At 43.4% G+C, this 22,645-nt stretch overlaps 1 protein-coding gene across 1 annotated transcript in view; it reads left to right on the top strand.

Annotated features, from left to right (window-relative positions):
- RREB1 (ras responsive element binding protein 1) overlaps positions 1-22,645 on the top strand; it is a 146,361-nt gene that overhangs the window by 74,959 nt on the left and 48,757 nt on the right. The window contains exons 5-7 of the mRNA XM_005857874.2: positions 499-588; positions 1,567-1,730; positions 22,445-22,589. Of these exons, the coding sequence (XP_005857936.1) occupies positions 499-588; positions 1,567-1,730; positions 22,445-22,589 (399 nt within the window). The remainder of the gene's footprint in view (positions 1-498; positions 589-1,566; positions 1,731-22,444; positions 22,590-22,645) is intronic.

Here is a 22,645-nt window from a genome sequence, read left to right as displayed (position 1 = left end):
GGCCTTCCACCATTAGGAGATGTCATGATAACTTCATTACCTCTCATGTGTCCTTGGGAGGCCCGAGGACAGGTGGAAAAGAGTAGCTGGAGCCTGGGTCGGATTTGGGGAGAAATACATTCCTTTCCTAGCTCTGCCTTGACTTAATGCTTAATTTTTCGCCATCACTGATGATTAATTAAATAGTGTATGTCTAATAAGAATACTAATATTTATTGAGCACTTACCCTGTGCCAGGCACTAGTCCAGTACTTTATGTGTGTCAGCTGAATTAATCCTCATCACAATGTGATGTGGTAGATGCTGTTACTTTCCCGTTTTACAAATGAGGAAACTGAGGGCCAACAGGACGGTGACTTGTCCAAGCGCATACCAGACAGGCTCCAGAGCCCATCCTCTTAGCCGTCTCATTGCTACGGCCCATGAGACACAGGTGCTCATGGCAGACAGAAGAGGCACCAGGTGCAATTGATTCTCCCTTTTATTATGTCTTTTCAGGAAATGAAAGAAGAGAAGTCTTCCTACAACTGCCCCCTGTGTGAAAAGATTTGCACTACACAGCATCAGTTAACTATGCACATTCGTCAGGTTTGCTACTGCTTTTATATTTTTGTTTTAAATCATTCTTCATTAAGAGAGGACCAAGTGATTTGGTATCAGTATATGAATTGTGGCTGTGTTTAATTTCAGTTCAATATTTCAGTTATTTTGCGAGGTAGTTATGAAATAATTTTTGTGTGTGTGATTGTGACAAAGTCCCAGATCAACACAGAATTCTTTTTCAGAATTTAGCAAATACCGAGTTCACTGACCACATGTAGCAGAAGACTGCATGGTATGTGACTCGTCAGTATGAACCAAACCCCTTACAGAACAGGAAATTGTAGGTGTACACCCTGCTTTTTATGTTGTTCCAGCCTCATGTCGTGCAGCAGGGCATTGACTTGATTTGGGATCTCATTTGGTTTTTCCTCTTTATTATGAGAGTTTTCCTTCTCCCTCGCCTGTTATAAGTGATTCATGACAAAGTACTGATGACTCTAGTGACATTATTCAAGTTAGAGCGTGGCGCTAAAAAATAACATCATTTACTAATTTGGGTTTGGATGGAAATGTTCCTTCTTAACCTGTTTCAGAGGCCAGACCTCTCTCAACTGTGCAGATTTCAGTTCTTCCCTGGCAGCAAGACTGAGTCATCAGACTTGAAGAATGGACACTGACAATGGGAGGACCACCTGTTTGCTGTAGAGCTGACAGTCTTCCTGTTCGTGTTAATAGAGTGGTCAGTTCATCCATATGTGTCTCCAAGAAAGACCTTCAAAGATTCAAACTCTCTCTGAGTCTTGTAGAAGTATTTTTCAAAACCGAAACATGGAAATAGAAGAAGATCATACAGAACCTTTATTTGCCTGTGTTGCTGATCAGTCTTGACATTCAGGAAGATATTTAAAATGAAACAGAAAAAAATAGCTGAGAAGCTTTACTGGTTTTATTATAAAGCTTTGAATTTGTGTTACTGAGTCTTGGCCCATCTTAAGTGACCACTGTGGTGATTGCTTTCTGCAGCACAACACGGACACCGGAGGGGCAGACCATTCGTGCAGCATCTGCGGGAAGTCTCTGAGCTCGGCCAGCTCCCTGGACCGCCACATGCTGGTGCACTCTGGCGAGAGGCCTTACAAGTGCACTGTGTGTGGCCAGTCTTTTACCACCAATGGGAACATGCACAGGTGGGTGAGGGCCGCTGTGGCCTGGTGGCTTCTCAGCCATGATCAGAGAGAGGACTTGCCTGGAAACATTAAGAGTTCTGAATCCTGTTCACTGTATGGAAAAGCCAGAGATGGTTTTTGCTTGTGCATACTATCTCCGGAGCATTAGAGGTGTCTCATCGTGGGAAACAGAAGTACCTGGGCTAGGTCTTTGGCCCTTTGGGGATTAGGGTGAAACACCAAGTCCTTCCCCTTTGCCAGTTGCTATTTCTTTGTTCAGGTGCCAGAGGTGGGCAGCTTATCAGATACAGAGGAACCCTCAAGGAATAGCACAGTAACCTTTGCCTTTTAAAAACTAGTTGCATATGCATCCTAGGTTCCCTGCAGGTGTTTTTCTTACGAAAAATTTCTGGGACCTTTGAATAAATAGTTAAGTTGCCTGGTCCTGGAGCTTTAGGGTAAGAGAGGATAAAAGAAGAAATAGAAAATCTAATAAATGTCAGGAATTTGCTTCTGAGGAGGAGAGAGGCTCACTCAGAAGTGGGAGGGAGCTCAGTGGTGGGCATATTAAAATTCTGTGGTATGAGCCCATGGGAAGTATACTTTATAGAATGATTACATATGTTTTGAGGGGTTAGAATAGATTTTTTGTTGTTGTTAATCCTCACCCAAGGTTATTTTTTCCATTGAGTTTTAGAGAGTGAAAGGGAGGGGGTGGAGAGAGAGAGAGAGAGAGAGAGAGAGAGAGAGAAACATTGATGTGAGAGAGTCATATGATGGGTTGCCTCCTGAAAGCACCCAGACTGGGGCCAGAGATTGAACCTGGGGCGCATGGGCAGATGCTCTAACCACTTAGCAGCACCAGCTAGAGCAGAACAGACTTTTTAAATGTTTTTGTTTTAGCACAAACATTTTAGGAACATTAGAATTCTAGGAAGATTTTTTAAAGGGACTCAAAATTTTACCTTCTCAGAAAATCAGGCTATTTTTATTTTTCTGTATTCTTTTCTAGGCTTCCTTTTTTGGGGGTGGGGTGGGGGTTAAGCCTCACCTGAGGATATTTTTTCCATTGATTTTTAGAGAGTGGAAGGGAGAGGGGTAGAAAGAAACATCATCGATGTTAGAGAGACACATCGATTGGTTGCCTCCCACATGTGCCCCAACCAGGGCCACGGATAGAGCCGGCAACTGAGGTACGTGCCCTTCACTGGAATCGAACTCAGGACCCTTCAGTCTGAAGGCCGACCCTCTATACATTGAGCCAAACCACCCAGGGCATACTGCTTTCTTTTTAAAAGTTGACCAACATCTTGTTTTTCATACTTATTTCAAAAGGAATATGTTGTGAAATTGATGTTTTAGTACATGTAAATACTAATATGATATGGTCCATTTATTCCACCTAAAATCATTTCATGAACTACTGATGGTATACTTGGAACATACAAACATAATGGTAAATTTCTGGATTCTGAAATTAGGCACCTGATTTCAAATGTCAGCTCTGCCACTTGTAAATTTCCCATTCTTGAGCAAGTTACTTAACTTATGTACCTCAGTTACCTCCTCTTTAACACAAGATTTTTAATATCATCCATGTCATTGTACTAAGATGAGGATTAGGAAATAAGGAGTTCAGCACATAGCTATTACTTGCATCTCTAAGTAAAACTCTAATAATTTAAAGCCTAGGAATTTCTCAGTCTGCACTAGACGTTAGAATATAGTATGACTCTCTGAAAGGTATCAATATTTTAAAGAATATTTACAAAATGCTTTACTTTTTTTTCCCCCATAAAAAGTTCAGTTTTCTCTCTTTGCTCCTCCTCTTCTCGTAGGAGTTTTGGGTATAAAGAAGGAAGTGAATACTGTTGCTATTTTAAAATACATATTACCTTTTAGCTTTTTGCTTTTTTGTCGCCATATCAGCCTGTTGGTGACTTTGCCTTCTCTTTGCCATTTTATTTTGTTTTGCCTGCAGCTCCTATCTACCTCATACCTCCCAAAAAGGACTCCCTCATACATTCGCCCTCTTAAAATCTGGGCTTAGAGTGTTGTTGCCTGTCCCCTTCTGGGGCAGTTCCCCTGCTTTCTCCTACTGAATCTCCTGCTCAGGGGGACTCCCCAGCTCTTATTTGGCAGTGGGCAATGGAGTGCATTCCCTCCTCCTGGCTGCTTTAGCCCTGACGACTTACTGCTTATGATACTCCATGAGCCATCTCTGGTCTTAGGCCCAATCACACCTGATTTTTAAAATTTCTAATTATAACTAAAGTTACAGTGCACTATGCATCTGGCACTGGACTAAATTTCTATTTATTTGTTTACATCTTTATGATATATAATTTATATACTATTCATTACATTTTACCGACCTAAAGTATGCAATTCAATGGGTTTAGTATATTCACAGAATTAATGCAGCCATCACTCTAATCAATTTTATATTTTCATCACCCCCAAAAGAAACCCATACCTATAAGCAATCATTTCTCATTACTTCCCACCCTCCACCCTGGGAAAACACTAATCTGCTTTCTGTCTTTGGATTTTCATATTCTGGACAGTTCATATAAATGGAATTATATAATTATGGTCTTCTGTGACTGGCTGCTTTCACTTAGCATAATGTTTTCAAGATTGCTGTATGTTGTATGTAGCATGTGTCAGTACTTCATTCTTTTTTGTTGTCAGATGATAGCCCATTGTGTGGGTACCACATTTTACTTACCTCTTCAGTTGGTGGGCATTTGAGTCATTTCCACTTTTTGGCAATTATGAATAATGCTGCTATGAACATTGAACAGTTTTTCATGTGGAAGCATGTGTTTATTTCTCCTGGGTAGATACTTAGGAGTGGGATTACTGAGACATGTGGTAACTCCATATTTAACATTTTGAGGAACTATCCCACTGTTTCCTAAAGCAGCTGTACCATCATTTTATATTCCCACCAGCAGTGGATGAGGGTTCCAATTTTTCCGTATCTTGTTAACAGTTGTTACTATTTGTCTCTGTCTTTTTCATTACAGCTATCCTAATAGGTGTGAAATGGAATAGGTGTGAGTTACATAATTTTAATTCTTACACTTACATCTATGATCTATTTGGGGTTAATATTTGCATAGTGTGTAAGGAAGGGGTCCAAGTTCAGTCTTTTGCACTATTTGTTAGAAAGACTTTTTCTTTCCCAGTTGAATTGTCTCGTTGACCATAAATACAAGGATTTAGATCTGTACTCGCAGTTCTGTTCCCTTGATCTTTGTGTCTTCCCTGAGGCTAACATGATATTAATTACTGTTGCTTTTTGGTAAGTTTTGAAATAGAGAGGTATGGAACCTGTAACTTAGATCTTTTTCAAGATTGTTTTGGCTATTCTGAGTTGCTTGCATTTCTATATGAATTTTAGGATTAGTTTGTCAGGTGTTCGTTTTTGGATTTTTTTTTTCCAAAAAAGGCAACTGAAATAATTACAGGGATTGCAAAATGTGTGGATCAATTTTGGGGCATTGCCATCATAATACTAAATTTTTAATCATGGAATATTTTCCATTTACGTAGACATTACTGGATTTCTTTCAACTATTTTTCAGAGGCAAGTTTTATATTTTGTTAAATTTATTCCTAAGCTTTATTCTTTTTGGTGGTATTGGAAGTGGAATTGTTTTTTAATTTAATTCCATTTTTTAAATATGTTTGTCATTGATATTTTTTAGAGAGAGAGGAAGGGAAAGGGATAGAGAGATAGAAACATTGATTCAAGAGAAACATCAATTGGCTGCTTCCTGCTTGCACCCACTGGGGATTGAGCAAATCCAGGCCTGTGCCCTGACTGGAAATTGAACCGGTGACCTCTTGGTTTATGGGTCAACGCTCAACCACTGAGCCCCACTGGCTGGGCTAACTTCATTGTTTGATTGTGCGTTGCTAGTGTATAAAAGTACAGTTCAGCCCTAGCCGGTTTGGCTCACTGGATAGAGCGTCAGCCTGGGGACTAAGGGGTCCCAGGTTCGATTCCGGTCAAGGGCATGTACCTTGGTTGCAGGCACATCCCCAGTAGGAGGTGTGCAGGAGGCAGCTGATTGATGCTTCTCTCTCATCGATGTTTCTAACTCTCTATCCCTCTCCCTTCCTCTCTGTAAAAATCAATAAAATATATATTTTTTAAAAAAGTACAGTTCAGACTTTATATTGATCTCATTTCCTACAATTTTGCTGATTCATTCTAATAGTTACTTAGTGAATTCCTTAGGCTTTTCTGTATACAAGATCATGTCATCTGCAAATAGAGATAGTTGTACTTCTTCCTTTGAAACTAATCTGGATGCCTTTTCATTTATTTTTCTTGCCTGCTAGCCCTCATTAGATCCTCCAGCGCAATGTTAAATATAGGTGGAGAGAATGGACATCACTGTCTTATTTCTGATCTTAGGGAGAAAGTATTCAATCTTTTCCCATTAAATATGATGGTAGTTGTGGGTTTTTCATAAATGCCCTTTAATCAGTTTGAGGTTCCTTTCTTTTCATGGTTTGCAGAGTGTTTTTATCATGAAAGGCTGTTGGATTTTGTCAAATGCTTTTTCTGCATTTTACTGAGATAGTCACGTTTTGGATGTTAAACTAACTTTATTTCTGGGATAAATCCCACTTGGTCACAATGTATAATTATTTTCATATATTGATGGATTTGATTTGCTAGTATTTTTTTTGCCAGTATTCATGAGAGAGATTGGTCTGTAGTGTTCTTTTCTTATGATACCCTTATCTGGTTTTTGTATCAGGGTAATTAATACAAGCTTCATAGAGTGAGTCAGGATATATTTCCTCTTTTTTTTTTTTAAAGACTTTGTGAAGAGTTGTATTAAGTCTTGAAATAGTTGGTGGAATTCGCCATTGAAGTCACATGGGCTTTTCTTTCTGAGAAGTTTTTAAATTACTAATTCAGTCTCTTGTGATAGGTCTGTTCACATTTCTATTTTTTCTTGAGTCAGTTTCAGTAGTTTATGTGTTTTCTATAAGTTGTCTAATTGGTTGGCATACAGTTGTTCATAGCATCCCTCCCATAATGCTTTTTATTCTGTGAAATGAGTGGTGTTGTATCTTATTTTATTTATGATTTTAACGAGAGACCCGGTGCACAAATTCGTGCATGGGTGGGGCCCCTCTGGCTGGCCTGCAGGGATCAGGCCAAAACCCACAGTACAACGCCGCCTGCAGCTTCTACCTGCTGCTCCCACTCATCCCGGCCCCACTGCGCCTGCTGTGGGCTCATGCCCAATCAGCCCCAATCAGGAGAGGCGAGTGCCCTGAGTCTGGCACCCTCCCAAAGGGAGTAGGCTGCGGATCAGGCCGAAACCGGCTCTCAGACATCCCCCAATGGGTCCCAGAGTGCAAGAGGGCACAGGCCAGGCTGAGGGACCCCACCGGTGCATGATTAGACCACTGAGGGACTGCAGGAGGGCTCCAGAGCGTGTCTGACCCCATCTTGCCCAGTCCTGATTGGGACCGGCCAGGGAGGGACGTGGGAGGGCTCCAGGGCATGTCCAGCCCATCTCGATCAGTCCCAATCAGCCAGACCCCAGCAGCAAGCTAACCTACCAGTCAGAGCATCTGCCCTCTGGTGGTCAGTGTACATCATAGCAACTGGTCAACTGTCTGCTTCCTGGTGGTCAGTGCTCGTAATAGCGACTGGTTGACCAGTCGACTGTCTTCCCCCTGGTGGTCAGTGCACATCATAGTGAGCAGTTGAGTGACCTTAGCATATCATTAGCATATTACACTTTGGTTGGTTGAACAGTCGACCAGTCACCAGACACTTAGCATATTAGACTTTTATTATATAGGATAATTTGAGTCTTTTCTATTTTTTTTCCTTAGTCTAGCTAAACACTTGTCAACATTATTGGTCTTTTCAAAGAAATAACTTTTGGTTTCGTTGATTTTCCTCTTCCTTTTCTGTGTTCTATTTTATTAATTTTTTGCTATAAACATTATTTCCCTCACTCTGCTTGTTTTAGGTTTAGTTTGCTCTTTTCCCAGTGCTTTAAGGTAGAGAAGATAAGGTTTTTTTATTTGAGAACTTTTTTTTAACATAGGCATTTACAGCTATAAATTTCCCTTTAAACATTGCTTTAGTTGCATCCCATAAGTTTTTGTGTGTTGTGTTGTTTGGCTATACATGGATAGACTTAAAAATGATTTTGAATGTTTTATAGCACAGCCCTTGATATTATCTTAATATACATTTCTCATTTATGAACAGCATATATTGGAGTTGTTGGTATATTACTGTTTATAAATATTTTTTTTAAAGAAAGCCCTAGGGATGTTTGTTTGTGTAATTTGGGGTTTTGTGCTGATTTTACTTATTGTGCATCATCTTGGTTTGGAGGAGAGGACTAATTGTTGGGGACCAAGTGCTAGTCCTAATTCTGCAGAACTTTGTAGCAATTGCTTAATTTTTCCGTACTTTAACAAAATGCCATAGTAAAACCTCATTTAGAACTTGCGCTAAAAAATGTCGTAATGTTTGTGAAAGCATTCTGAAGGCCTACAGTATACTATGGAAATGTCTCTGATGGGGGGGTGTTTCTGAGTTTGTATTGTTAGCATGCAAGGCACCCTTGTGATAATCTGTGGGCGGTGTGCCACTCTTAGCTGTGTGACCCTGGACAAGTTATTGGACCCTCTCTGTGTCTCAGTTAACTTCATTTGTAGAAGGCAGTGATATCTGTCCTCATATGGGGACATTGTGGGGATTCATGAACTAATCCATGCAGAGCACTTAGGATAACGTTTGTTAAATAATAGTTATAACTAAATGGCCGCTGATGTTGTTTGTGCCACTGAGGGAAAATACACCAAGTAAGCATTCGTGGAATGCCAGAGAATAAACAGAGGTGGTTTTGTCTTTGTTTTACTTCTTGCTATATGAAATCTGTAATTTCAAAAACAACACTTATTTAGCATATTTGAGTTTATCACACGACATTTATGTTCTCTGCAGAAAATTGCAAATAATGGGTTAAAAGAATATTTGTTTTTTGGTAATCAGTCATAATCATTACCATCTTTATTTGTTGGTGAAACTGTACTTTCAGAAAAAAATTATGAAAATGTGAAAACAGTTACAAAAATGTGCCACAGAGAGTAGAGTTAGATTTATTTGTCCCGATGGATCTGTTCCAGAATCCGAAACTCGAATGGTGAGCTGAGATCTCTCCTAAGCACATACCTGTGTTACATTAATCAGGGGCCAGAGCTGTCCCGGGACGTGTGTGCAGGAATGAAACAGAGTCATGAAAACCCAAACTGACTAGCCTGCATCCTGGCTTGATTTTGAAAGCATGGAAGGAAGTCAGTGGACTGTGAGTTTTGTGTTGAAGACCAGAGTTGTTGTTCTCATTTTCCTTCTGTTGCTTCTGCTGCCTGAGGTCTGAGGACCAGTAGGACTGAGTAAAGCCAGAGCTGCCTGCGGGGCGCCAGAGCCCATGCTGGGCTGCGGGGCTAGGGACCCTCCAGCTGCGCTTCCCTTGCTCTGAGTGCCGAGGATTGTGTAGGGCCCCTGCTTTGACAGGATTCCCTGTGTGTGGATTTGAAGATGCATTTCTCTGAGGCTTAGTTCCATAGGCTGGTTTATGAGCATGTAGTTCACCTGCCCTGGCCTCCTGCTCACCCCTCCCCCGTTCTGAAGGTCATCTGCACATGCACATGTGACACGTATCTCCTCGTGCGCACATTCCTCCAGGTCGGCCTTGCCTGCTGGTGTTTACTGTGAGCAGCTGCTGTGGGAGACAGGTCTGGGCTCCACCCAGACCTGTGTTGCTGCAACACTCAGGAAGCTCACTCTGCATCTTACTGCATGTACAGTGAGGACCCCAAGACCTCCATCCTTTTCAGTTTCGGGTTATTTTTAACTGATATTGATGTACTTGTAATCACCCCCTTGATAGAACAACTCACTTTATTTCCTTTAAGCACTAGTCATGAGGATATGTTAGTTATCTTTATTTATACGGTGAGTCTTTTTTTTTCTTTTCTTAAATTGTTTGATTTTAGAGAGGAAGGAAGGGAGAAAAGAGAGGGAGGGAGGGAGTTTTTTTTGAGGGAGGGAGAGAGAGAGAGAGAGAGAGAGAGAGAGAGAGAGAAAGAAAGAAAGAGAGAAAAAAAGAAAGAGAGAAAGAAAGAAACATTGATTTGTTGTTCCACTTATTTATGCATTCATTGGTTGATTCTTGTATGTGCCCTGACTGGGCATCAAAACCACAACCTTGGCATATCAGGATGGTGCTCTGACTAAACTACCTGGCCTGGGCACGAGTCAGTCTTTTTGTAGAGTTTCCTTTGTCTTAGTTTTATGAGAGGACCATCAGCACATAATCATCCCAACAGAATTGTTAGTAAAAGAAAATAAACTTCATAGAATCAGGTAGCATATTAAGTTATGTTAATCATGTTGACAGTTGCATTGTAAGCTCTGATAAAGCCCATAACTTATCATTTAATTCTAGTAAATAAATTTAAATGACATTTTAAAAGTAAACGTATATTTAGTAACTAGGGAGACTAGAGTTGATGCAAATTCGAGCTCATTTTGAAAACGGTTGGTGAAGAGACCATCTCAATTTATTAGCATATCTGGTATAGTATTTCAAGTTGCCACTTCTGCGGATTTCAAGTTCCCTGTCTGCGGATTTTTGTGTTTTTGAGGTTTGAAAATTCTTTATCCCAAACCTTTCTAACCACAGCTTAGTTCCTGATCAGAATAACAGGTTGCCATCAAGTACAAAATATGTATCACGGAAACATCACCGCAGCTCCAGCTTTTAACTTCCCAGAACGCTTTATCAGTTGCTCCCACGTTGAAAATTTGGATTGAGTGGTGCTTGTCTTCCAAAACAAACTTGGGAAACTGAGCCAGGGCCCGCCCTTGGGAGAGCTGGATGTAGGAAAAAGGGCATGTAGCTTTATGCTTTGCAAAAGTTTCCGGAAAGTGCTGGGCTGCAGAGCTTTGAAGAAGTAATGATACTTGAAAAGAGAGGATTGAAACAGTCCTCATTCGGAAGAAATCCTATCTCTGAAATGGGTGTTTTTTATTTATTTGTTTTTGCAAACTGTGATTGCCTTGGGAAAATAGGAAATTAACTCCCACTTTGCTCCTTGTTTTACAAACTGTAGACCTAAGCTATGGAGTGTATGTTACGGTAAGAACACGCTGAAGTCCCTGGCAGGAGCAAACTTTCCTAACTAACTCCTCCATTTATTCTCTGAAGAGCAGGGATGTGTTCTCATTTCTGCTGTGGCACTACGAGGGTGAGGTTGAGGGAGGGAAATCGCTGGAACTTGCTCTAGTTTTTGCCACGGTTCTCCTCTGCAGCGGCCGTGGCTTTCTGTGTTGCTGAGTGCAGGAGACAGACCCGAGGATGCCGTTGTGTAGTCAGTCTTCAGGAGCAGAGGCTTATGTGTCCCTGTGGTGCTGGAAGAAAACATTTCGCTGCACAGAAATGCGACCTGCTCGTGACAAATGAGACCACGAAGGCTCTGGATTTAGCGCCACTCTCCAATGCATGGGCAGAGCCAGCCTTGGCACGCACAGCCCAACTTGGGTATTTGAACAGGTGGCCAGCATTAAAGGACAGAGGAGCAGAGGCAGGACAGTGTCTTGGAAGGGGATAGTCGCTTCCTTACCCTCAGAGCCCAGCAGGAGGAAGGCCCCGTGAACTTGTGTCGTGGTAATACCGAATTTCTAAAGGCACGCTATAGCTAGCTTTAGTGCCTGCCTCCTGCTCCGGAGTGGAGGTGACCACTCAGAGTCAGCTAGTCCATCTTGAAACAGGTCATAGTCACCAGGTGCCTGCTCCCCTGACAAACTCCTGTGGGGGAAGGAAGGTGTCGTGCTAGTTCACATGGGAAGAAATTATTTTTAGGATAAAAATCTGTGTGTCACCCAACCCAGGACAATATGAACATTTGTTTCCTTTGAAATACCTGTTTAAAAAGGGAAGATGATTATATAATAACATTTCAGTTACCTACAACACTGGAAGAAAATATCTCTTGAGACTGCTCAGAGGCCTTGGCACATTCCGTCCACGGACGGTGACCAGTGCTCTGTGACCACACATGCAGCTCTCTGTGAAGATGGTTGAGGGCTGTGCACATGAGGTGTTAATGCTACAGACACAGCCCAACCCTGTGAACTGGCCTCGACATACGACCCTCACATGGTGGGTGCTCAATGAGTACTTGGTAGGGTCCTGGGCACCCAGGCAGTTTCTGTACATTTAGTACTCTGTGTACTGAAATAGACACAATTTGGGTATAGTTTAAAAAACATTTCTTTAATAAGCATTGAAACTGTTTTTAACTATAAAAAATAATTCTAGGCTGTTGTTTGATTATTTTTAAATGTTGTTCGTCTTTCTTTACATCTCATTGACTGGAATTGAAACCTGTTTGCTCTGATTTCAACTTCAATAGTGGTTTAAATAAAGGTGGCCTCTCTGTGTGTCCTCAGAGCACTTCCTTCCTCTCGGGGGAGGGCCTATAACGATGCTCCACGGATGGCGAAGGGAGCCTCCCTTTCTTCATCTTTAGCAGGGTAACATTTTGCTCACAGAGTTTGTTGTTGTGAGAATTAAATGCTATGATATACACCCAAGCCTCTGGTTCACATAAGATGTTCAACAAATTATAGTTTCCTTCCTTTCCCGTCTCCCTAAGAAAACCCATCAGTGCCTTCCACATGCTGGTAGCCAGTGTACTTACAAAACCCAGAAAGTAGACTCTGCGTACCCTTCAACCTGGAGGGTCCAGAGGCTGTGTTCTAAGAACCCAACAGTCTGAGACGGTGTTTTGGGAAGTAGCTGTGTGCCTTATGCCTAAATTTCTTTTACCAAAGTGTGCAAATCTGTACTATTCGAATGCCTTTTGGAGGGATTTCTTGTTCTGAGGTGTTTTTACATTTCTCATGTGAATTAGCATGTATACCAACAGATGAGCATTTGTGGTCCCTTTCAGAATTCTTTACATCTTAGAAATGTTCACAGCGTAGGAAGCTATCATTATTCCCTGAGAAAAAGAACAGGTTGGTAGAAATAGGGAATTGTGACCTTGCACACCTGAAACTAATATAATGTATGTCCATTATACCTCAACTTAAAAATAAGGACCGGTCATAGAGATTTGCCACAGAATTGTATTACTCAAGTAAGATAAAAAGCATAAGAAAATAGCAAAGCTGACAGTTGATGCATTTCAGTTGACAGTCTCTTGTGCAGACTCTTATCGTATTTGCTGACATTCTCTAAAACATTTCCCTTCTACTTTGTTTTTTTTTTTTTTCTTTTTCAGTATTCCTTAACAGTCAAAATAATTGGGGTATTTTTTTAAAAGGATACTTCAAAAATGTGCTCACTTTTGATTCTGCATTTTTTCTGGAGGGCAGTTATGCCAAAGAGCTCTCTCATAAAACTTCCCAAGCTCGGGACACCGGGGAAGCCTTTTTCATACTGAAACTGATTCTCGAATTTACGATCTGCTTCATAATTAAATAGTTGACTATCACTTGGCTGGATGGATGCTGATACTTATAACAGGTTCTCTTCTGTTTGGCAGAGGCGGTGATGGTCTATTCATTTGTTTTGGAGATTAAGCAGACGCAGAAAAAATGTTCTCTTGCATGCAGGCAGTATGGTGGTTTTGACATATCTTGTTGAAATATTTCAAAAGTTCAGTTGCACCAAGTAAGACTGATGAATGGCATCGCAGTCTGGAGCACCTTTGCTTGCCCACACTTGAACAGCCTGGCATTTGTGAGAGCTAGAAATTAGGTCACAGAAGGGAAGGTATGTGTTTGCTGGGGATAGGAGGAGGAGTGGAGAGCTGGCCGCTGCTCTGGAGTGCCCTGTTCTCCTCTCCCACCATGCCCTCTCTGCTATCCTGACAACTCTGAGCAGATCCTGAGTGTGTCCAGTCTAGTGTTATAATACCATAGTATTAAAGTGAAGAGGAGGAGAAGGAGGAGGGCGAGCCTGGTCACCTGCGTCAGATCACAGACTTAAACCTGCAGGTGCTGGCCGCAGTCCCACCACAGCACGTCCTGCTTTATGCCTTGCATTTTTCCGCCTTTGTTTAAATATTCAACCTGTCCAACCTGTTTGGGCGGAACAAGCTGGTGCTAGCAAACATCTAAACGTGCCCACTCACTGTCAACGTTTTTCTGATTTGTTAAGGAAGGTGATTAGCAACAAAATCTGCCCCCACCCTCTTCTAAAAAGTAAACCAGCAGCACAGAAATGTTAGGATACACGCATAGCACATTGAGTCCTACTCAACCTCCTCTTGGGCGTATGCATTGTACCCATGGGTCTCTCCCCTTTGGCATCCTCTAAGACACTGGGTTGATGGAGAGCTTGTTGGCTTTCAGTGGAGAGAGATTTTGTATTTCCTAAATGGGGTTCATTGGTATGTGGTGTCAGCACTTAATTCTTCAAAGGGATTGTTCTAGTTCTACCGGTGGGAACACTGAGGTCTGCAATGTTACGGGGTTCAGCTAAGATCGGAAGCAAACCTTGGCCCCTTCTTTCTGGCTCCTTCTCTCCCTGGCTCCCAGTGCTGGAACAGCGTGCTCCTCTCCCTGCAGCACATCACCTGGCGATGCGTCACCTGTGGCCAACAGAGACCAGTGTGTGCCTCCTTAATCCCGTATTAGAGAAAAGGTGACTGCACTGCTACCATCGCGCAGGGGCTCTGGCGCTGGTTGGTGCTCACAGGTGACGTTTCTCTTTGGATTCATTTTCTTGATTTCTCTCTCAGAGATGAATTGATGGTGGTACCCCGTTCCTTCTCTGCTCTTTCTCTCTGCCCCTAATAATATGACATGGTGTCCCCGTAGTGGTGGTAACTCCCCCACACTCCTCCCTGCTCCCAGCGCTCACCCTCCATTCCCCCGGTGGCGGCAGGCCATCGAGGAGGGCCATCCTAAGCACTACTTGTTCCTCTTCTGGAAGCAGCCGAGCAGCAGCAAACAGTGACTTGGCACCACCTTACTGTGGCGATAATCATCTCTTCCTCCTCTGCGAGAAGAAAGAGGATGTGAAGAACTAGCTTCTGCCATCTTAAAGTTAAAGCGGATTCCCTCAGGGCTGGAGTAAGAAAAGGTCTCAGTGACTTCAGCATTTCCATTCTGCCATGAAACTGAGGTTTGGGGGTTGGCCTAACTGCCGTTCCTTAGCTGTTTGCCACAGAAGCACTCTCCAGCTGAGGGGATGGTGGTGGCTTCCCTTAGGGATGATGGCGTTCTCACTGAGACCATAGGTCCCCGAGTCCTGCTGCAGGGCCTACTCTGAGTGTGGAATTGGGACCCCAGCTGTATGGGAAGGTGGAAGAAATTCAGGGAGCATAGCCTGGGGAAGGAGCGTAGCCTGGGAAGCTGCCTAAAGAAAAGTGGCAACTTTCTACTTATTCCTCCGGATTAGCACAGGGAAGGTCAGGCAAGGCCATGTCATCTCTGCACGGATGAGAGAGTTTTCTTTGGGTGTGATAGAGGTCAACTCATCCTACCTCTGAGGTCTTTTGTTTGTTTTTTAAGAATTTTGATTTTATATGGCAATATATACTATGTATTTTTGTGGGCATTATTAAAAGATATCCAGGGAGCCAGATAGTGACAGAAGCATGTTACAACAAATGAAAATTTTAACAGAACTAGGAAAAATAGTACATGAGGTTTTAGAACTAGGAAAAATAGTACATGAGGTTTTAGGGTGTACTGATTCTAAAGCATGATAGTTAGGAACAGGGTCTAGAATTGCGATTTTTTTTTTAAGGTTGATATTTATTGGTATGGGTCACCTGCCAGGCTTTCCTACGCTGAGTTTGAAAGTCAGGAGAGGGGGACGGAGCTTCAGAGTGAGCAGTGAAGGGCCCTCTGTTTCCTCAGCAGACAGTCAGTAACTTGAAGACCTTGTACCTCGATTCTGATGTGTGGTCAGCAGCTTCCAATATCAGCATGGCAGTGGGGGAAAGGAAGGCAGTAGCCAAAAGGTTGCCTTTCTCCTTCCTGAAGGATGGCTTGGGAGATTGGGAACATTGAGGGAAAATACTCTTCAGGCATCATCCTCTCAGCTCTGTCGATCAACAGGGAAGTGTTTGTACAAAGGTCTTAGGTGAGACCAAGATGGAGTAGGAATTACCATCTCCCTCGTGATGAAGGAGACAGGAGCTGATGGGACAGGAGAGCAGGCCTGGGGGTCCAGCCAGAAATGCAGTCTCGCATCGGGCTGGAGAGCTCTGGCTGAGGAGCCATGGAGATGGTGAGACTGAACCCCTGGCACACCCCTACTTTGAGTTAAGATTCCTTAACTTTGTATGGAGTTTTGATTCATGGCACCACCAGAGTGTCGGGCTGCAGCCAACAAGGCAACAAGTGGGACGTGGTCTTTTAGACACCTCCCTCCCTCATCTTTTGCCCCTGAGCAGAGACAAAGGCAGCAGGATTAAACTTAAGTATTAGCACTAAGATGCAATCCTTGCCTTCGCCCTCGCCTGTGCTGGTCACATTGCCGGTGTCAGAGCACGTGGAATCCCACTGGCTCATGTTGGAGTGGGTGCAGCATCCCGGCATTTCAGGAAGCACATCCCGAGAGCCTTGGGAGCAGTCTGGTGGAGGCATTTCCACAACCAGCCTGCAGACAGCAGGAACGCCTCCCTGCGGTTTGCACTTCACGCTAGGCTGACTTCTAGATCTTTCTGAGAGTGCTGTCTCCTGGGTCAGCAAGGCTGCTTATACCATTGTCCAACCTTCCTCCGCACCCAGGCACCGCTGGTGTGACCTGCTTTCTGGATAAGCATGACTGAGCCTGAACAACACCCGAATTACTAGAAGGTGCCTTTGAGCTCACAGGTGGGGCCACACTGGGAATGGCTTGATTGATGCCATCCTCTACCCCTCCACCCCCCACCCCATTCACCTCCATCTTCACTCCCCATCCCCTCATTTGGTGGCACAGGACTCTGTGGACATTACAAGTGTCTCTCACAGCTCCCCACCCTAAACTCTCCCTCTAAACTTGTTACAGAAACATACACTAATCTTTCTGCAGGCTTTCTTTTTTTTGGCCCACATATAGGTTGTAGAGCTGTGGTGCTTCTGAATCTCATGCATTCTCTCTGGTTGTCACAAGACTTTGCTGGAAAAGCAGAGCGAGCACGCGCGGTAGGAGTGGAGATGTGTCTGTGATCAGGCTGCAAAAAGCCGTTTTAAACCTGTTGACTTGAGTTTGGCGGCCCCGAGCGGTACTGGGTACAGCTTGTGTACAGTAAACTTGCACAAGGTCTGCTGGTGAGCCAGGGAGAGGTTTAATGCTTATATCCAAAAAATGTCAATATCTGAGTCAAAAAGTTAACCAGATCCTCGAACCGTATGAAGGGTTAGAATTTCCCTGTCATCTAGTGACTCACACATGACCTGGAGGGTGTGTGGACACCCGGGGTGCTGGGGCCAGGCCTGAGAACGTGCATTTGTAACAGGCTCCCGGGTGACGCTCATGTTGCTGGTTAGAGGACCACAGCTTGAAAACTAGTGTGCTCTAGGAGGCTGGTAGTATTCTCCTGGTACATTTCACAGATGTGAAAACTGAAGCTGAGGTCACCTAAGTAACTTGGGGAGTCTCCATGGTTTCCAGGTGGTAGAGCCAGGACTCGGCCTGTGCAGGTCTTGCAGCTCCCAGACTGCCTAAGACTTCAGTGCCATCACGTGGTCGCTCTGCCTCCTACACTGTCTTCCCACTTGAATTTGCTTTTTTTCATCTATCCCAATCCCTGCTGGCTTCTCAGAGCAAGCCAGTGCTTGAAAGGTTAAGAGTTTACCTGTGTTTCCAAATCTACAGATTTACATACCTAAGAAAGGTCAGCAGAAAGTTCCCGTATTTGGAACTGGAAATGAGGAAGTTCAGGGAGGAAGGGAGGGTCTGTCTCCTTTGAGTTACTGGGTTGGCGTTCGGCTCTTGTACTAGGTGTATCTGGTTTAGCTCTGATATATTCCTTACTCTTCTGGACAGCACACCCTAGATACAATGGATCTTTTCACATTTTAGAAAATAAATGATTATGGGAGGAAAACTTGGGAGTTGAAAATCAGCATCCGTCTCAAAATTCAAAGTAGGCTCTTATCAGTGCTAAAAAGACTCCAATTTAAACTGTTTTCCCGGTTTAGGAAACATCTGCAGCATTTGTTTGGTTGTTACTGTAAAAGCCACTCTGGGTGTTATGAACAGGAGAAAGCAAAAACGTCACTTGACTCTTGAAGGAGCTCTGATAAAATTCATTCCTCAGACCAGGTGTGGCAGGATTTCTACTACTGAAGTGGCATACCTCCAAAAGAAAATTCTAGAATTTTATGCAAAAAGCAGATGCTTACCTTGAGTTTGCATTAACTTCTCTCTGCTGTAAATGTAGGTATAGTCTTTAATGCATGAATACAGGTTAATTCTAGTAGAGAAAACATTAGCATGTGTCCTCAGTGTTCACAATGGGGTGTTTTTTATTAAAGCCTCTTCAGTATAGCATTGTTTACTGTATAGTCTCCTATCGAGTTTGCGAACATTAAATCCTATTAAAGGAAACTTAGAAGGTGTCCCAGAAACTGAGGACATACATTGTAGTGATATTGCAGGTGTAACAGATTTTCTGCATATTTACTTCATCCTGCCCTCCATTCAATGATTTCAACAAATACTTATTCATTCCTTTATTCAGCCATTTTGGCAAATATTTATTGACCACCTACTATGTGCCACCAGGGGCTAGTGCAGAGAAGGTGAAGTATACTTCACCACCTGAACATTGCATATTTCTCATCCTGGTCAATGTGGAAAGTGTGAAAAGATGTTAACTGTTTAGGTGCAGAATGGAGGAGACGGCTCTTAGGAACTAAAGTTGTGGCATTGCTGTTAAACACACACAAGGAAACCCCAACTCTGTTTACACAGCCTCTGGAGGTGGTGGTCCCAGCCCTGTGGCTTTCACTCTCGGACCACATCCACGTTGGTACTCACTTCTGACCCAACATTTTCTGAAGGATGTTCACACACTGGAGAGTATTCCAAGGTTAGTAGTGATTGGCATCATTCGACAGATGAGAGAACTGGCTGAAGGAGCTGGAGTTGTTTAATTTTAAGGAAGCTTTGGAGAAAGGCAGTCATCATTCTGAATGTAGACTGATTCTGTGTTGCCCCTGAGGACAGATAGACAAAGAAGGACAGAATTTTTGGCTTCGCATGGGGAAGATGATTTTAGCAATTAGCACTTGAAAATGGAGAAGTTCTTGTGCTGGAAGTAGTTACAGAACTAAGTGATGGTGTGTCTACTGTGCTTATATTTGAACAATGGTAGTGAGAACTTTCTGTGCTGAGTGGGAAGCTGGACAGCATCTCAGCTCCCTTCCAGTTCTGAGGTTCATTGCAATTTATTGGTTTTTAGGGTACATGGAAATTAGATGAATTAGCCCTCTAGATAAAACATAAGGGAAAAATAGACCCAAACCTTTTAAAGAAGAGAAAGAGAATTATCTCGTCTGCACCAGCCCTCCTCTCTGTTTTGGCCATGTTCTGCGAGAAAGAAGCCATGACTGGCTCATCATGACGACTCGCCCGACTTGCGGTGAGGGTTCGGGAAGAAATGGACAGCCAGTGCAGCCACTCCTGCTATCCGAGGCCAGAGAAGGATATCATTAACCACAGATCTCAACCAACTCCAGAAATGGTTGGAACTCCCAACCCTGGCAGCTCAGCTATTGCCTGAGTTAAGTTCTTAAATGAACCTGCAGCTGCTGATTACCATGTAGCTGAAAGGATGGATTGGGGACACCTTATGTCTTAGCCATCACCCAGAGATTTAACCCTGTAATGGAGTATTAATTGAACTCTGAACCCAGGGCTCCAGCTGAGCACTATGGGAAAATTGGAGTGGGTTGATGTGTTCAGCGGCCTCGTATTTCCTACCAGCCCCTCAAGAGTGTTGTGATCTGGTCTCCTCTCCCTGCCTTTGACAGGGATGCAGTTCAAGGACAGTCCTAGTTTTTCAGAATAAGACAGAGGCAGGACTGGAGGTGGGGAATGTTCTTGCCTGACCTCGGAGCGTTCACTCCCTGTTGTAATTTTGTTAGCGTTTGCTATCAGCTGCTAGGCCTTGGGCAACAGTCCCTCAAAATGGAAGTATGCAGGTTCAGGTTCGATCCCTAAGAATGCAGCCCATGATCCAGAACCCAGATCCAAAGGCCTGGCCTTTGGAGGTGATTTGGAGGAAAAGCATGGACTCTGGTGTCAGCACACCAGGGACCGTTCTGTCCTAGCTGAGGTCCCGGGTGTGTCAGCCTCTCCACACCTCAACAGCCGCATCTGCAAAATGACAGTAATATTCTATGTAACATTCCCACCAGATCCTCACTGAGTACTCACTCTCGTCCCTCCTCTTCCTGTCTCTGTGGAAACAGTTGTCGTAAATCCTAAGAACTAGACATGCTAGTATCACCTGATAGAGAGGGCACCCAGTGAACTGCTGACAGTTGTCAGTCTGATTTCATTTTCTCATGGGTTATGGCCTCATGTTCATCTGGAGAGGTAACCTGTCGACTGTTGAAAGGGTATTCATTTTTTAAGTTAATTTTGAGTTACTTATTGAAAGGGTGGGTTTGGTACTAATTCGCATCCCTTAGTGTTATACTTCCTCAGGGCTTAGATGCTATGAAAAAATTCTTTTTACATTTCTAAAGTTGGAATGTACCATCCAATAAACATGGAAAGAAGCTTGTTGGCCTTTCCTTTTTCCATCCAAATGCTGATGCTAAGTGGTGGTCTCCTTAAATCCCTGTAGAACAGAACGGGTACTTAGAGGAAGGCTGTTTGTTTTCATGAACTTTCCCAAGGCTTAGGTGACCAAGGACTAATACCAAAGCACCCTTTCCTGATACTCTAAGTGGGCGTTATGGTTGGGATTTTTTCCATTCTCTGCCGCTGAGTCTCTCTGCTCCACCACACCGATTCCCCTAAGGACACAGGTTTGGCCTGAACCCCCTTCCTTGAGGCCCATTTCCTTGAAGGTCAGGCCATGTCTAAGCTGCCGGCAGCTGGTTGGGCTGGTGCTCTCTGGGCAGGGGCTAATGTGGGGGCCCCTCCATCTTCTAGAACGTGTCTGTAGAACCAGAACAAGGGAAGTCCGCATCTTACCCCCCACATGCTCAGCAAGGACTCGCAGGTGTCACAGGGCAGGTGATGTGAGGGAAAGGCATTGTCTTAGCTGTGTCACTGAGTCGGTGGCCCGAGGCCTGTGTTGTGGTGCTCGTGGTTCGAGAACTTCTTCACCTTTGCATCCTCAGCCTGTCTTCCCTGAAGAAGGCACCCCCAAAAGTGAACTGAACTTCTTTTCACAAGTGTGGTAGGATCGTTTATGAAAACTGCTGTTCTTCCCATTCCTACCAACGTCTCCAGTACAATAATCCTATAAAGGAGTTATTTATAAAAAGCTGTGGCTGCATTCTGACGTCGGGCACAGTTGAACCCATCAGAGACAATGGTGGTGGTGGTGATTGTCATCAGAAAGACTAAGCCTTTTATGTCACAGTGCAAGGACATTGAAAGTGGCTCTCTTTATATAATGTCATTCTTTCCCTGTTGGTCTTGATACCTTGTTCTTAGGATGTTTGTTTTAGAACTTGATAAAGTTGGTCACTATAAATCAGCTATCCATAAAACTCTCTTTTTGGAACCCATAAAACTCTGTATTGTAATATGTATATATATTATGAATATGTAATACTTATATGTATAGTTCTAGTCTCATAGATGTCAGGGTTGCAACATGTAACTTACTCATTTTATTGTCCCAGCTATTCCCATGAGCTATTAATCCATGCAATACCATGAACAACATGGAAAGGCTTTTGGGTCTTAATAAGCATCCCAGATATTTGTTCAGTCACCACTTCCCAAATTTGACCCCAACATCCTTCAGAAAGCAGAAGAGAGAAAATGCAGTACTGATAGATGGGGGGTGGGTCCTGGGGGTCAATATAGAGTGATTACTTGGTTTGTGAACTAGTGGTATCTGGGAATTCTTTTTTTTTTTTTTTTAATCCTCACCTGAGGATTATTTTTCCATTGAATTTTAGAGAGTGGAAGAGAGAGGGAAAGACAGAGAGAAACATCAATGTGAGAGAAACACATCAATTGGTTGCCTCCTGGATGTGCCCTAACCAGACTCCTTCTGGGTCTAGAAGGAGCCTGCAGCCTAGGTACGTGCCCTTGACCGGACTTGAACCCAGAACCCTTTGGTTTGCAGGCTGACACTCTATTCACTGAGCCAAACCGGCCAGGGCTCTGGGAATTCTGTAGTCTGTAGAATTATATGTCCTAAAATAGTCCATTTTGCCTGAATAAGAACAGGTCATCAGATACTTTGCTTTCGTCTCATTGGTGCCAGTGAAGTTCATGAATGTCTCCCAACAGACAGCAAGGTATTAAGTGACATTTTTTGGATAGCAGTTGCAAGAGACTTAAGAGGGTTCAAGGAGGGTTCAGGGAGGTTAAAAAGAGAAGTCACTGTATAAATTATACGTCATATCTCTTAAGAACATTTACCAATATCTAAATATAAAACATTTAAAAGAAATAAATCAATGCATTTCTTTTTTGCTAAATCACATTGTGTGTGTATGTGTGTGTGTGCGTGCTTTCCAGACATATGAAGATTCACGAGAAGGACCCGAACAGTGCTACTGCTGCAGCCCCGCCATCCCCACTGAAGCGTAGGCGGCTGTCCTCCAAAAGGAAACTGAGTCATGATGCCGAGTCGGAGAAAGAAGACCCAGCGCCTGCTAAAAAGGTCCTCTCTGCTCCCAGCCCCGATGTGCCTAACCATGGGACTCTTGGTAGAAACAC

The sequence above is a fragment of the Myotis brandtii genome, unplaced genomic scaffold, assembly GCF_000412655.1.
Source record: "Myotis brandtii unplaced genomic scaffold, ASM41265v1 scaffold1144, whole genome shotgun sequence".
NCBI classification, from domain to species: Eukaryota; Metazoa; Chordata; class Mammalia; order Chiroptera; family Vespertilionidae; genus Myotis; species Myotis brandtii.
This window is presented reverse-complemented; position numbering and strand designations above follow the sequence as displayed.